At 41.9% G+C, this 15,281-nt stretch overlaps 2 protein-coding genes across 5 annotated transcripts in view; one reads left to right on the top strand and one right to left on the bottom strand.

Annotated features, from left to right (window-relative positions):
- The window catches only part of LOC147017993 (dual adapter for phosphotyrosine and 3-phosphotyrosine and 3-phosphoinositide-like), a 63,153-nt gene extending 56,889 nt beyond the window's left edge, over positions 1-6,264 (top strand). For all 4 annotated transcript variants that reach the window (XM_085897147.1, XM_085897146.1, XM_085897143.1 and 1 more), the window contains one exon: positions 6,190-6,264. In XM_085897147.1, coding sequence (XP_085753273.1) covers positions 6,190-6,237 — 48 coding nt within the window. In that variant the 3' untranslated portion in view covers positions 6,238-6,264. The remainder of the gene's footprint in view (positions 1-6,189) is intronic.
- A 1,187-nt stretch (positions 6,265-7,451) lies between these two features.
- The window catches only part of CFI (complement factor I), a 139,198-nt gene continuing 131,368 nt past the window's right edge, over positions 7,452-15,281 (bottom strand). Inside the window, exons 11-14 of the mRNA XM_085897142.1 lie at positions 12,902-13,005; positions 11,296-11,567; positions 9,756-9,869; positions 7,452-8,084 (exon numbers count right to left, since the gene is read on the bottom strand). Coding sequence (XP_085753268.1) covers positions 7,876-8,084; positions 9,756-9,869; positions 11,296-11,567; positions 12,902-13,005 — 699 coding nt within the window. The 3' untranslated portion in view covers positions 7,452-7,875. The remainder of the gene's footprint in view (positions 8,085-9,755; positions 9,870-11,295; positions 11,568-12,901; positions 13,006-15,281) is intronic.

The following is a 15,281-nucleotide window of genomic DNA, read 5'->3' as shown; positions in this document are numbered from 1 at the left end:
GTGTCATTTCCCTGGTCTCTGTATATGCTCCGACTCAGGCTCACTTACCTTGGCAGTGATATTCATGTCTCTGCTGGCTGTGAACCAGAGGTCAACAGACATCTGGGTCGGGCCTGGGGAGTCATAGATGCATTGGATCATGGGGTGTGGCACTGTCGGTACCTAAGCGGGAGGACGAAAGTCCAAGTCTTCAGGTCCTTGGTGCTTCCAGTCTTGCTCTATGGGTGTGAGACTTGGACTCTGACTAGGGATCTGAGACGGCGATATATTCCTTTGTAGTCTGGGATCCAGGGCACCAAAATATGAGATGACCCGTCACGGAAAGACATACTTTGCAGGCCACTTTTTTTTGCAAGACTGCCGGAGGAATTGCAAAATTGAATAAAAATGCATTTTTTACCACTACTACCCTCAAATAAAAAATCACCTCTCGTGAAAAATTGAAAAATGCAGAAGGATAAAGTTTGGGTAATTTTAATTAAAATAGTTCTAAACTTGGCACATTAATAGAACATAACATCCTTTAACGTATTCACTATAAATTTGACTTTAGGTTTTCAAAATGGCCACCATATTTCTAAGATGGATGCCATATTTTCCCATAGATATCTATGTTCATTATATTCTGAGTATTATTGCAATTATTCAAGTGTTTTGTGTTTGTTACGAAACCATTGCTTGGTTTACTCTTTTTTTTGGCGCAAAAAACCCAATGTATTGTGGCTGTATCTTTCGAAGATGGCTGCCATTTTGCATGACTGACGATAATTTGGTCCGTAAAGAAACATTTTCAGAATTGTGTTACTTGCTTGATATATGTACTATCCGACCTTTGAAAGTTGGACAAGAAAACACACGATTAAATTTAATGAAAAATTAAATATGGCTACCATTTTTTTCAAAATGGCTGTAAGTTTAGTACTATTTCCATTAAAATTACCCTAACTTTATCATTCTGCATTTTTTCATGAGGCGAGTTTCGATTTGAGGGTAGTGATGGTAAAAAATGCAATTTTTTTTTCCAATTTTGCAATTCCTCAGGCAGAGCAGGCCTCTGGATTCTGTTCCCTAAGGGTCTGAACTTGCAAAAAAAAGGGGCCTGCAAAGTATATCTTTCCGTGACAGGTAACTTCATTTTTAAGGCCCTTTTTGGACCTTGGATCCCAGACTATTTGGTACCAGGTCTCTTTCGAGAATCCTTGGCTATCGCTGATCGATTTTGTGTCCAATGAGCGGTTGCTGAGAGAGACTCAAATGAGATTTGTTACCTGCATAGTCAGTGAGCATAAACTGCAGCTGTATGGACATGTGGCTCGTTTTCCTGACGCTGATCCTGCTCACCAGATTCTCTCAACGAGGGAGTCTCCTGAGAGGAGGAGGCCAATGGGCCGACCATGTGCCTCGTGGTTGCAGCAGGTTGATCAGCATCTCAAGGAGATGGGGATGGGCCAGGCATCTGCCTGGGGGATGGCCAGACGTAGGTCCCTGGAGTACCGGCAGAAAGTGGACGCAGCGACGCGCTGCTCTGGCGCATGCTCCCATACCTGACCTGATCTTAAGAGATTCTCTTCGTTATTCAAATGTGTAAATGAAATAAAGCCACAAACGCTGGCGTCTCCAGGCGTTTTTAAGCACTGCAATATACCCAGCAATTCATAGCTATGAGGAACAGGCATTCAATAATATGAGTGAGGAAAGTAAAAAAATAATAACCCTTATCGTTAAGAAATCGTTGCGGCCTGTTGCAAGTCAAAGAATGGTTAAGCAGGCCAAAAAACATGGCGGCTTCAGACCCCAGCGAGGTTACTCAGGAATCATCTTCAGACCCCAGACAGCGAGGCGGCCGAGGATCGCCTGATGAAGGATATAATTAAATAAGGTCATTAATTATCTTCAAAATGGGTGTTTTAATTAACCCAAACACCAAATTTCCACTCTTGCACTTCCATGGAGTTTTCTTCGTATGCGTGGAAAGTTTCAGGCTGCTAGATTTTATGATTTTGAAATTATGGATGACACACATGCACACGCACACACGCACAAACTTTTATTCGGATATATTAGATGATTGAAAATTAATTTCTTTAATTACAGGCACGAAAGTAATTCCCATGACCATATTTAACCTTCCGCTATCGTAGAGGGGAAGGCTTATACATGTTGTAGGGTTTGTTCCCACAATTAGTGCCTCCAATTTTAATATTACCCCAGAGTTTTTTTAGACCCTCTAGGAATGTAAAACTACCATTTAGTTTTTTTTTTCCTGCACTCCAAATCTCCAAGCTGTATCAATTTACAAGCTGCATCTCGGAGCCAGCTGGGGCATTCGTAATTAAATTTTGCATCAATAATGGGAATAAAAAGTATGTGGGGTTGACATAATTTCTTTACCCGTGACCTAAAGGAGGTTGGTCATGACCTAATTATGGACATTTTAACATTTTCACTGAAGCTCGACTAAAGTTTTGTCCGATCAGAACAAAACTGCCCTCCCTCGATAGCCGAGAACAAGGCACATTTAAGCTCAATTTACATCATCCCTCTCCGGGTTAAAGGTCAAGGTCAAATGGCGATATGAAAAAAAAAAACTCATTTTTTTTGTCATCCTTCAATTTTGCCAATGCGGAATCTTAAAGTCCGCTTGCCCTTCCTTCCAAGGTGTTTTTCCATCAGAATAGTGCACCTGCGCTGCAGTTGTGCACCTCATATTTGATTTGTGTCCTTGACTTACTTTTTCAGATTGTGACCTAATTAACAAAAAAGACCTTTTTGATCATAACTTGAATAATTTTCCTCTGATTTCCATGTTGTTGAGTTCCATGTTGTTGGATTATAGATGGGCACACATTTTCTTTATTTATACTCTATCCTTAAATGTTGATGGTCAAGGTCATGAGGAAGTCCGAAAAAAAATGCCATCATTTATGAGCAATTGCCAAAGCTGAGGGAGGCTTACCATTGGTCATTGCTTTGTGATCACAGATATCTCGTTTGGTTTTGTTCTTACTTAGTCTTAAGAAACCATATTTAGACCTGCAAACGTTTTCTTAAACTTCAACACATCTTTTGTTTTTGTTTTTTCTGCAGATGAAAATGGAATATAAATTAGACTTGCAGAAGTCCTGAAAGAGGCTCATGTCAGCAAGCTTGTTGATAAAGCTCTTGCAATTGTACCTCCAAATCCACCATGACTAGAACATTTCCTTTTGGCTGAAGATTTCATGATTAAACGGTTGTGTAGCAAGTTTATATTAAGATTTAATTTAAAATTCACCAAATGGAGAGGTTGGTGGTGCCCGAGCCACATCACCAGGATGCAGAAAACAATCCTTTATTAATGCGTTAATAATTTACCTCCGCCACCGAATGTGGAAGGAATGAGGTTATGTTTTCACCCTGTCTGTTTGTTTGTTTGTTTGTGTGCAGGATATCTCAAGAAGTTGTAGAAGGATTTAGATGAAATTTGGTGGGCAGGTTGGGGGTGTGTTAAGGACAAATAGTGAAAATCCAAATTCGGATCTGGATACTATAATTTTTAAGTGATTCTTCACCATTGAGAGATATTGCCAAAAACGATATTGTTGTAGATTTCCGTCCGTCCGGCGTGCAGCCGACCGCCTTTAGCCCAATTGCGGCCGCGCGCGTCCACCGAACGTGGCAATCTAGTCACAGCTTCCGGATCAACGCCGAAACCCAGCTGCGGGTGTTTTTAACACACCACAAACCAGCCAACTCTTCTGTCCACGCTACAGGGTCAATCGCCGGATTGTCGATATACCTAACTCTTCGCATGGACAGAATGGCCGGGATTTTATACCTCGATGGGGCCTGCACGTAAACGAGCCGCTTAAGTAGCTCGTTCCGTTTGCGATTGCCGAGCGGTTTTATATCGCCAAGTCCCGTCGGACCAGATGTACGTTTTATCGGCTTATAATCAGCCAGCTAATATTCCGAACGCATCATGGTAGTCAATGGCAGAAAGTGACACAACGAGCAGGTTAACATTCAAAAATGGGGACATTTATTTTAAATGCACATATGCAATGAATGGGGGAATGGGACAGGACACGAGCAAAAACCTACAGCCGATGTCTATTGTTATGTACACAATCATGCACTTGATCAGTTCTACTTAGGTAGACAAGGCGCCAAAGACTTTCATCCAAAACCCCAGAAAGAAAGAACCGGGCTCGTGAGCCTTTATAATTGCTCGGAGCCGGGATGACCGAAGGGGCTCTGAGAGACCGAGCGGGCTACCTGGCCACCCTCGTGGTGACTCGCTGGGTCCTGGTTCGGCAACCCTCGGTGTCTTTGCCCAGACCCCCGAGCTCCGACTGGCTCCCTTGGTCGCCCGGCCTCCACTGCGGCCTGGTCTAGCTGACGACGCGCTGGAGGAGTGAATGGGTCTCGACTCAGGCCTCCTGGATGCGCCAGCGAACCACCTGCCCGAACTCCGAACTCTCCAGCACTCAACGGGGCGTCTCTCCACTCCCACCGCCAACCGCAAGCCACGAAGTCCAGCGTCCAACTCAAGCGCTCTTCTCAAGCGCTCCCAGCTCCGCGCAACTCAAGCGCTCTCTCCAAGCGCTCTCCCCAACTCCTCTCAAGCGCTCTCTCCAACTCCAACTGCACCAACTCCACTGCCCTGTTGGCGAGCAAACGCGGCTTTTATAGCCCCAAGGGGAGGGGTCACTCTGGTCTTCACCACCCGAAATCAGCGCCCTCCCCCCTTTCACCTTTGAACCTTCACCCAGGCTGGATCCGCCCCTCTCACTTCCGATTGGCCAGCTCTTCAGAGGGTAATGCCGTTTTGATCTGACCTTGCCATCAAACGCGGCCGTGTTGGAGATCACCGTCAAAAGTCGCCGTGTTGGAGATCACCATCAAAACGCGGCCATGTTGGAGATCACCATCAAAACGTCGCCGTGTTAGAGATCACCGTGAAACGTCGCCGTGTTGGAGATCACCGTCAAAACGCAGCCGTGTTGGAGATCACCGTCAAAACGTTGCCGTGTTGGAGATCACCATCAAAACGTTGCCATGTTGGAGATCACCGTCAAAACGCGGCCGTGTTAGAGATCACCGTCAAAATGCGGCCGTGTTGGAGATCACCGTCAAAACGCGGCCGTGTTGGAGATCACCGTCAAAACGCGGCCGTGTTAGAGATCACCGTCAAAACGCGGCCGTGTTAGAGATCACCGTCAAAACGTTGCCGTGTTGGAGATCACCGTCAAAACGCAGCCGTGTTGGAGATCACCGTCAAAACGCGGCCGTGTTAGAGATCACCGTCAAAACGCGGCTATGTTGGAGATCACCGTCAAAACGTGGCCGTGTTGGAGATCACCGCCAAACGCGGTCGTGTTGGAGATCACCGTCAAAACGCCGCCGTGTTGGAGATCACCGTCAAACGCCGCCGTGTTGGAGATCACCGTCAAACGCGGCCGTGTTGGAGATCACCGTCAAAACGCGGCCGTGTTGGAGATCACCGCCAAACGCGGTCGTGTTGGAGATCACCGTCAAAACGCGGCCGTGTTGGAGATCACCGTCAAAACGCGGCCGTGTTGGAGATCACCGTCAAAACGCGGCCGTGTTGGAGATCACCGTCAAACGTGGCCATGGGTTGTCATTGTTGTGATGACGTTTTTGTTTTAAAATAAAGATAGAAAAGAATAACACTACCTCAAAGATGCACAGCCCGGCACACGAATAATTCTCGTTATACATCGGTGGTGAAATCTAACCTGGAACATACACTTATCGAAATAACTGATCTTTGGGGAACCTGAATGGTGTTCTGTGAATTTCCACAACTGTAACACGATATAGCATGATATCTCAATAAAGTGTGGGTGGATTCGGATAAAACTTGGTGGACACTTTGGGTGTATGACGAGGAAGAATTTAAAAAATTTTGGTGAAGATCCGAATCCAGATTTGGATATGAGAATTTGTTAATTTTTAAAGTGATTCCTCACCATTGAGGGATAAGGCCAAAAACAACATACAGTATAGCATGATATTTAAAAAATGTATTGGGCTCAATATGTTCTCATGGATCAGGTGTTTTGTGGCGGAGGTATGCACTCTACCGAGTGCCCTTATAGTTATTCTGTGCTTTGTTCATTTATTGTTGCACGTGTCATTTGTTATTTAATGCTCAATTCCCACTCTTCTTTGAATTTATTACAGGTATTTCAACAAGAACATCAAAAAAAAAAAACACTGGAGGATCAATGAAGGATAAAAACAGCTGAAAAACTTCAAGTGAAACTTCCACACATGTTCATCAAATTGAGAATTCTTTCATTGCACTAGCTGTAGTGGCCTTCTACGACAGGTTCCTGTAAATATAAACACTCTCTTTCAGCTCATATAACCATGTTCTGTGATAGTTGCATTATTTATTTAGTTTCAAATTAAATTATTTTGTATGCACATGTATCTTTACAATTTGATGCTAGCTTAAGTTTCCCCCAAAAAGTCATGTACTCATTTTTATTTATGAACACTGTAATCCTTGGAATTTTGGCTTCACACATATATACATAACTCCATTAAAAAAAGAAAAAAAAATGACCGTTTTTACAGCCATTTTTCTCTGCTGTGCAGGGGTTAGGCTTTTTCTTGAGGCAATGTTTTATGGCCGGATGCCCTTCCTGACGCCAACCCTGGTCGCCTCTTACGACACACAGGGATATGGTACACCTATTCTAACCGGGGCATACACCGGGACCAGTACACTGGTACTCACTTCGCCGACCTTAGATGGATGACAGGCTGAGTCAACCCCCTGGTATTAATTCAGCAGCCAACGGGGCTTGAACTCAGGACCCTCGGATCCCAAGCCGCCACCCTAACCACTAAGCCAACACCAGGCTTCCATATACATAACTCCATTAATGTATGATAATCATACTATACATAATTTGAGAAGTGTTTGTTTGACTTCTGTGCATGCATGAACTGCTGGACCGAATGAGTTGAAAACTGGTGGTTGGACCTGGAGGTGGTTTAAAAAAAAAGGATTTATGGAGTAAAAAAAACCAAATTTAATTGCCCGGGCAGTGCAGGTTGGAGAAAGGACTCCAATTTTCTTGATGAAAACGTGTACCGTATCGCACTCCCTGGTGAGAATGCAGACCAAGAACGTGATCTCAGCCAGTGTTGGTAACCCCAGGTTGCCTGACTATATCCGTTCGTTTTGCACATAACTCTTGAAAATTCGGGAGGGCACTCGCTTGCGGGAGCCCTGAGGGCCATACAATCTCACTCATATGGGATCGTCTACAAATTGCGAACGCATTTAAACCTACAGAAGTGGTGGAAATAACCCTTCCATAAGGATCGGTTATTTACTCGTCAATCTCACTGTAGGAGCCTTTTGTTCACACGTTTAGATACCAGTAATGTGCTCACTTTGTACAGTTCAAACACGATGTCTCACAAAAGTCTAAAAGCCAAAACATCCTTTTAATTCAACATGGCAGAAAGTTTGGTTTACAAGAACATCACAAAAATAAATTGAAATTCATGATTTGATTGTGTTATGCAAAAGTTTTTGGCTATGAAAGAAAGAATAGAGCATTGGAGAGAAGAATGGGTAAAAGAACAAGCTGATTGGAATTAATTGAAAGACGTGTAATGGTGGTGGGTGATGGAACTTATTGCATGCCAAGAGCTGAATAGTTAACACACACGATTCAAGACAATCATGAATGTAAACTTACCTTTTCTTTTATTTATGTAATACTGTCTTCATCACAAATGCAAAGAGTTTCATTTGTTGTTGAAAAGTCACATTATTGATGTCAATGGTGTGTGGGTTGTTTTAAAATGTGGAGCAGCCATAATCGGAAAGTGAAGAAGGGATCAATTCTAGTGCTTGAAGATGTCTTTGCCAGTAATTGAGCGAATCCAAGTGTAGTAGAATGCCACCTTGGCATAGACACCTGGGAATCCTTCGGTTCCACATCGATGGCCCCAACTCACGATTCCCCAGACGTAGGCATCGTTCAGGGAGTTGTAGCAGATTAGAGGACCTCCGGAGTCACCATCACAGGTGTCAGCAGATCCATCAAGAGACCCTGGCAAGCAGAATCTGGATATCAGACATGTGTTTTTTTTATGACAACATTTATTTAAATCTTTCTTCCATCTCTTTGTTACTATGTCTGCCATTATGGAGATGTTTTATTCATTTGTGTAAAAATCTATGCATTTAGTCATTATTTCAGAAAAAAAAAACATATTTTTGAAATTCTTTGATATCTTATTGTTACTTAACAGCTTGTCAGGAAAAGCAAATGTACTGAAATCACAAAAATACTGATACATACAGCATATCATTTCCCAATCTTTGAATTTATTTCACGTATTTCATCAAAAACCACTGGAGTATCAATGAAGAATAAAAACAGCTGAAAAGCTTCAAGTAAAATTTCCCCACATTCTTCAAATTGAGAATTCTTTCATTGTTCTGGCTGAAGTGGCTTTCGATGACAGCTTCCCATAAATACCATAAATATTCATTTTCAGCTCATATAACCATGTTTTGTGAGAGTTTCATGATTTAATTCGTTCATATATGTTTTAGAATCTCGAGGGATATTATATTAACATCTGAATCATAGGATAAAGATTTCATGGTTGAACAGCAAGCCTAACAGAAGTAGTGGGATAAAACGAGAGTTTTATCATTAAAAGTTTCAATAGCTCAATAATAATTAACCCCCGCCATCTAAGATGGATGGAGGTTACTGTTTTCACCCCTTTCTGTTTGTTTGTTTGTTTGTTTGTTTGTGAACAGTATTACGGAAAAACTCCTTGACGTATTTCGACGAAATATTTGGTGTATTTACGAATACGAAATATTTGGTGGGGGGTTAGGTCTGGTCCAAGGATCATGCCATTAGATTTTGGACTTGGTCCAAAATCCAATATGGCCACTATGGCGGCCAATTTGAAAAAACATTTGAATTTTTTTTTTGTATTTATATATGTTTTTAGTGATTTACAACCACCCCCCCCCCAAAAAAAAATTGTTCGAGAAAAAAAAAATTTCAGCTTTTTTTCAACAAAATTTCGATTTCTTTTTTTTGCATTTCTACATGTTTTAAGTGATTTCCAACCCCCCCCCCCCCAAAAAATAAAATTGTTAGAGAAAAAAAAATTTCGCAAATTTTTTTTCAACAAAATTTCGATTTTTTTTGCATTTCTACATGTTATGTGATTTCCAACAAAAAAACATGCCAAAATTATAATTGGGGCTGATTTTGGAACTCCAGGTGGATATACCCACATAAAATCAATTTCTGTCTCAAGGAATCTAGTTATGACAAATGAATTGAGTATGTAAAAGTTAAAAGTCAAAGGGAAAGTTGCAAACTATAACTCTGTGAGCACTGTTGACATCAAATTGAATGAATAGGATATCAGGTTCACTTGAGTGACCGAGCAGTATAGGCGGCGGAGGTTTTGCACTCTTCCGAGTGCTCCCCCTCTAGTTATATATTGTGATAAGTTTTGTTAACTGACTTTTTACACAATGAAATGTTTCCCAACCACACCTTGTTGGATCAATTTTTTTTTTACCCTACGACCAAGAAGAGAAGATGTGAAAATTATTGAGACTGTTATTCAGCCATGTAACATTTACCCCACCCACGCTCTCTCGTCTCCAATTTTACAATCCACCTTAAGCTCATCATATCATGAAGGGGAAGAAAAGAAAAAAAAAAACACATGACAGAGCAAACCTGCACACTCCATGCCCTCAGTGAAGCGCTCTCCGTGAAAGGCTGAACAGTTCCCAATCAGATTTAACTTCACCCAGCGAAGCACGTTGGGGCGCTTTGCCAAAGTCGTCAATTCTGTGGCACAGACATTATATTGTCTCTTTCATTTCTCATCATTGTGATGGAGCTGTTTGCACACAAAAATGATGAAAAATGCACCAAAAACAATGATGCAAAATGGTGTGAAATAAACAGGGGACAAGGGAGGAGCCGCAAAGCATACTTCGTTAACTCGACCGAATCAAACCTTCTTACTTGCTAGTTACTGTGTTCCTTCTCCTTATCTTTTCCAGTTCGTTCATTTGCTTGCATTTATTGTCCAACTGTGACTCCACTGCCTCGTTGTCGACTTGCCTTTTTACCCTACTTCACATAACAGCGCTCTTCCATGAGACTCAATTTTGTGTAAAAAAAAAAAAAAAAGAAGAAGGTTTTGGTTTAATTGATGCTGCTGCTGTAGGAAGATTAAACTCTATGACCTCTGTAATATAGCACCAAATCCCATTAATTATTATGCCATTGTTTCGAGTTATTTAGATTTCTACTGAGAAACAAAGCAGAGGGAAATAGTTTTGAACAATGGTAAAAGATGCAGGAAAGTTTGGACGCTTTGGAGAGTTGGCTCGGAAGTGACCAATGGAATATAGTGAAAACAAAGGGAAGTGAAAAGTATTGGGTAAAGGAAGGAGCTATGGTGTTATTGCTTTTTTTTTTTTTTTTCATAGAGAGACCCCTCAACCAATTGGTCAGGAAAAACATTATGAAAAAAAGTCACAGCCAACCAACCATTGGCAAGAAACTCAACACCACCAATTTGAAACAACCAAGAAAGAGCAGACCAGGCCACAGGCAACGTTTGGTCCATGGTCCATGAACTTCCTCAAACGCAAACTCCAGCTCCGGCACGCCACCATTTGTTTTTATGTCCGATTCGCAGCTCATTTCCGGCCACATACGAAAGCAATGAATTTTTTTAACTCATCAGGATAAAGTAACATTATCACCATTGTGTTCTTCTCCTTCCAACATTGCAACTGCTGAGATCTCTCGTTATATGGATTGTGTGAGAGGTCATGGAAGCACTTCCACACGTTTAATGACCCATGAAATCGGAAATTTCACACACCTTTCTCACCTTTGGAACGGTCTTCCTCAGTCTGTCTTCTCAAGTTATTCATATCTGCTGCCCACTGCCACCTTATGGCATCTCTCATTTCCACGACTGAGTTTTACTCCACCTGCTGAGATGTTGTTCTCATCGATGTCTGACAATTCCTCTCCTTATGCTATCTCTTTCAGGTGTTTCTTTGGTCATCCAACTGTTTTGCCTTTGCCCTCATTTTCTTTATTGATAGATTGTCCCTTGTTCTGCTCTTCCACGAGCCTTCCATTTTTATGCAAAACAAAGAAGAAGAAAAAAAAAAAAAGAATTGTTCAAAATGAAATATTGTGCAGAAAACGTTATATAAATGTTAGCCAATAAGGAAGAATCAAGCAGTACCCAGTGCACGACCCCAGCCTGAGGCAAAACATTGAGTTCCAGGTGGGAATTGCAGAGAAGAATGTGGAATGCAAGCTGGCGTGAGACTTGGAGTGTACAAGTGTATATGGTCCATCTTCGCCACGAATAGCAGTGCAACATCATTCTTGTTTGTTCTTGAATTGTATCTTGGATGTTTGACGATGCGATCGATCAGCAGCTCATCTTGCGTGGTCTCACGTGTCAGGCGTGCCAGCTCTCCCACACGCACCTTGTACTCTGCCATGACTTTGCTAGGCCAAGGAGCACATCAATCAGTATAACATGAGAAAAAGTCTAAAAATTAAGAAATGGAATAACTAACTATTTGACAACCATCAACATGGTGAAGCAACAAAATAACACTTGTACATTCTTATAGACTTAATACATGACATCCTGTCCTTATCTTGTTGTTTGAGAGGTGCAACATACAGTATTTATTACATATGCATGGGGGGTGCTCAAATTGAGAAATAATAATCGAGATGGATGGTGATGGGGGTGATAACGGTGGTAAAGGGATTGTGGATAAAGTGGGGGAAAGGAGGGAAATAGGGTTGGGAAGAGTAAGGGGAGTGAAGGGAAGGTGCATATATGGAGCACATGGGTTTAGACTGCAGAGGAGGAAGAGGGAGGTAGAGAGGGGTCAAAATTTCTACCATGTTTGCATGTGTAATAAATGTATCGTATAATGGGCGTAAGCCTGGAACTTCTAACACACTTTTCTCCGAACATATTCTATTCATACTTCTGAAATCATCACATTATGTGTGCCATGTATTTACGCAGGTGATAGCGGATTCAAAAAATCGAATATAGATAGAATTTTCAAAGAGGGAATCGATGACGTCACAATCAGCAGCGTTCGGCGGCAAACCGACGGCCGGATCCCAGACGACCTGCTTTATTTAACTAAGTCCATGAGTTCAGGACGTTTGTTCGATTCAGCATTTACGACTTTTATCCTGCCATGTTGTTAATCTGTTGATGGAGGTAATATAGAAACAATGAATATGTCAAATCGTTTGTGTTACTCATCTGGCACTTTGTGTCAAGGCCAACAATTTTAAGCGACCGGTCTCAAACGCTACCATGGGCACCCAGACACGCCAAAAATATGAACGGAGCTGTTGAATGTGGCGCAAAACATCCAAAGAAACTACCGTAACCGAGTATTGTGATCCGTCCTGTCCCCCATACCCGTCGTAGACGGGTATCTGCTAGTAGGCCAAAAGCCCATGATTTGAAAATTCTGCAAGTTTTAAGCAAATGTTGCATTGTGCCGGTACTCTGACACACCACGTAATTAAAATTATATTTGTCATGAGCAAACTAAATAAATAAACTGCCAGTAAAAAACAATAGTGGTTGTAATTTGTAATTACTCAACTGTTTTTGCAATAATATTAATATTGATTCAAACTTTGTCATTTCCAACAATTCATAAGGTTTAATATTTTCAAGACAATTAAAATAAAACAATAAACAAAAATCAATTAATGAATTTGATGAAACGGTCAATAATTTTCTAACACTGCCAGGTACTTAATACAGTGTATCAACCGAAGTCCTTATTCTTCCTTACGAAACACAGTGAGCTGCTGTAAGGAACCAGTTGCCGCCAATGAACACAGCACCACATGTCCACACCCTATCTTGAAGCAGTGCAGCCTGCCATGGGAATTGGTCCTGAAGTTAAGAAAGGATTTTAGGCAATTAGATTAGGGCACACGGGAAAAGGGAAAGGTGGAAAGAAATTTCCATAATTTACCCAAACTAACATAGAACTGATCAAATTTTGGGCACCATCGGAAACTAATGACATCATCAACAAAGTGGTATCCCTGTGTGGCGAGATCTCAGAAACCTGTTCCCCAAGATATTTCCTGTGAGACTTTAGATCTTCGAGCACCGTTAAAAGTTGTTAATAAGACAATGACACAGAATGCCTTGGACTCAATCCCCTCAATGGGAGCAACATTGGAAGGAGCTGAACCAGGCAAGAGTGGGGACTATCCATCCATCCATCCATTCGGACTATACTCTGTGCAGAGCATTGGTGCTGCCGAAGCAGTCTCCGTGGCTAGAGGGTACAATCCTGGATTGGTCGCTACTCCCACACAGGATACCAGCAAGCTGGCACTCATTTTGCCGATCTCGGAAGGATGACAGGCAGAGTCAACCCCACCTGGTATTAATTCAACAGCCAAGTGGGATTCCAAGCCAACCACCCTCATCGTCTGTGGGCTTATGTAATAAAAAGCAAAATTTTGGGTAGATTCTTGGCCCCCATGTTTAAACACATCTATTATATAAACTTCACTGATTCAGAAAAAAAGGGTGCCAGTTTTTCTATGAGCTTTTCGGGCTTCCATTTTGAATTTCACAATGGCTGCCGTTTTTACCCTATATGTATGACTTTTCGGTATTTAACGTTATTTTGAACATATAATTCAAAGTGTGTGCAAATAGAGTTTGGGTACCAAATGCATTCTCTTTGAGACAACTGTTCATCTGAACTCTGTTTGCATGGATATCAACAGGTTTGATGTTAATGTCAAGAAATATTGGTATGAATGTGACACTTATTACTGGTATCTGACGAGTATTTTCTGCTTGCAATATGATGCATATCCACTGTGAACCAAATAACTTACTGCTTTATTTCAGAAGACAAAAAATGCACAGTGGACATCCCATCCTATAAAATACTTAAGGCATTGAAATTTATGGAAACTTGTTAATTTCACTTATGGTTATGATTCCAGATTAACCATGGCGTCCTGTGGAGAACCGTCATGTAAGAAGCGTGCAACTGAACCTTCCATTGACTTTCGAATCTGCTTGTTGTGTCAAGTCAAGAAGTGATTGGCATGCATGAGTTTGCCAACACCAACAAAATTCTCATGGGACCAGATAGATCTATTCATCCTACTACAGACAAGAGCACAGTGATAAAGCTTCTAAAAGATCCGGTGGCCAATGACACAGCTCAAGCTTCTGCACAACCTTGTAGTTGATTGAATGGGAGTCGTACAGGAATTAATGGCAGTCAAAAATTTCAAGATTTGCAAAGAACTTGCAACATCCTTTGTCACACTCATTGACTCAAAGGCTCGTGGATATTGTCAAGTGAGAGTTATATTTGATAATTACACCAAGATTACATCGCTGAAGGAGCAGACTAGAGAGCGGCGGAAAGGCAAGCTGAAGGGAACTAAACCCGACATTGTTCAAGACTCAACAGGCATCAAAGACAAAAATATGTTTCTCGCCAGCACCAGCACAAAGGATTCACTAACTCTCTACCTTTCCCATCAGCTCATCCACTACAGTACCGTCAAGGTTATGACTGCAACACGGAAAGAGGTCGTGACGAATTATGAAGTTGAAACAATGACCGGTGTCAGCACACAGGAAGAGGTGGACACTCATAATTATCATGCTGTAGAAGTTGCGAGCAATGGAATGAATGTCCACATATATTCACACGATACTGATGTGCTACTTTTGGCTCTACGAAGAACACCACTACTTGGCAACCATTCTGCACTAATCATGGGCACAAGCGAAGGACGACGGAAAGTCTTCCTACAGCCTATATATGACAAGCTTGGCCCAGAGAAATCAGCAGCTTTGGTCAACTGGCATGCTCTCACAGGTTGTGATACAACATGACATATCCAAGGGAAGGGAAAGAAGGGGTGCTTTACAACTTTCCTGAAGGCAAGCCGCACCATTCTGAGAGCACCAGCTGACCTTGGCGAAGGGGATGAGCCATCTGAAGAAGTTCTTCGTGGTTGTGAAGAGTTTCATTGCTCTCTTTTCTCTCCAGTTGGAGTCCACTTTGGGCAAGCAAAGATGCTGAGATGGTTTTTGTTCAAGCAACTCACAGATGAACAAGGAGTTGACAAACTGCCACCAGACTCAGGGAGCATGGATTGAACATATACGCCGTGCCCATG

This window comes from Eptatretus burgeri, chromosome 10, assembly GCF_056783735.1.
Source record: "Eptatretus burgeri isolate ZD-2024b chromosome 10, Ebu_testis_v1, whole genome shotgun sequence".
Lineage (NCBI taxonomy): Eukaryota > Metazoa > Chordata > Myxini > Myxiniformes > Myxinidae > Eptatretus > Eptatretus burgeri.
This window is presented reverse-complemented; position numbering and strand designations above follow the sequence as displayed.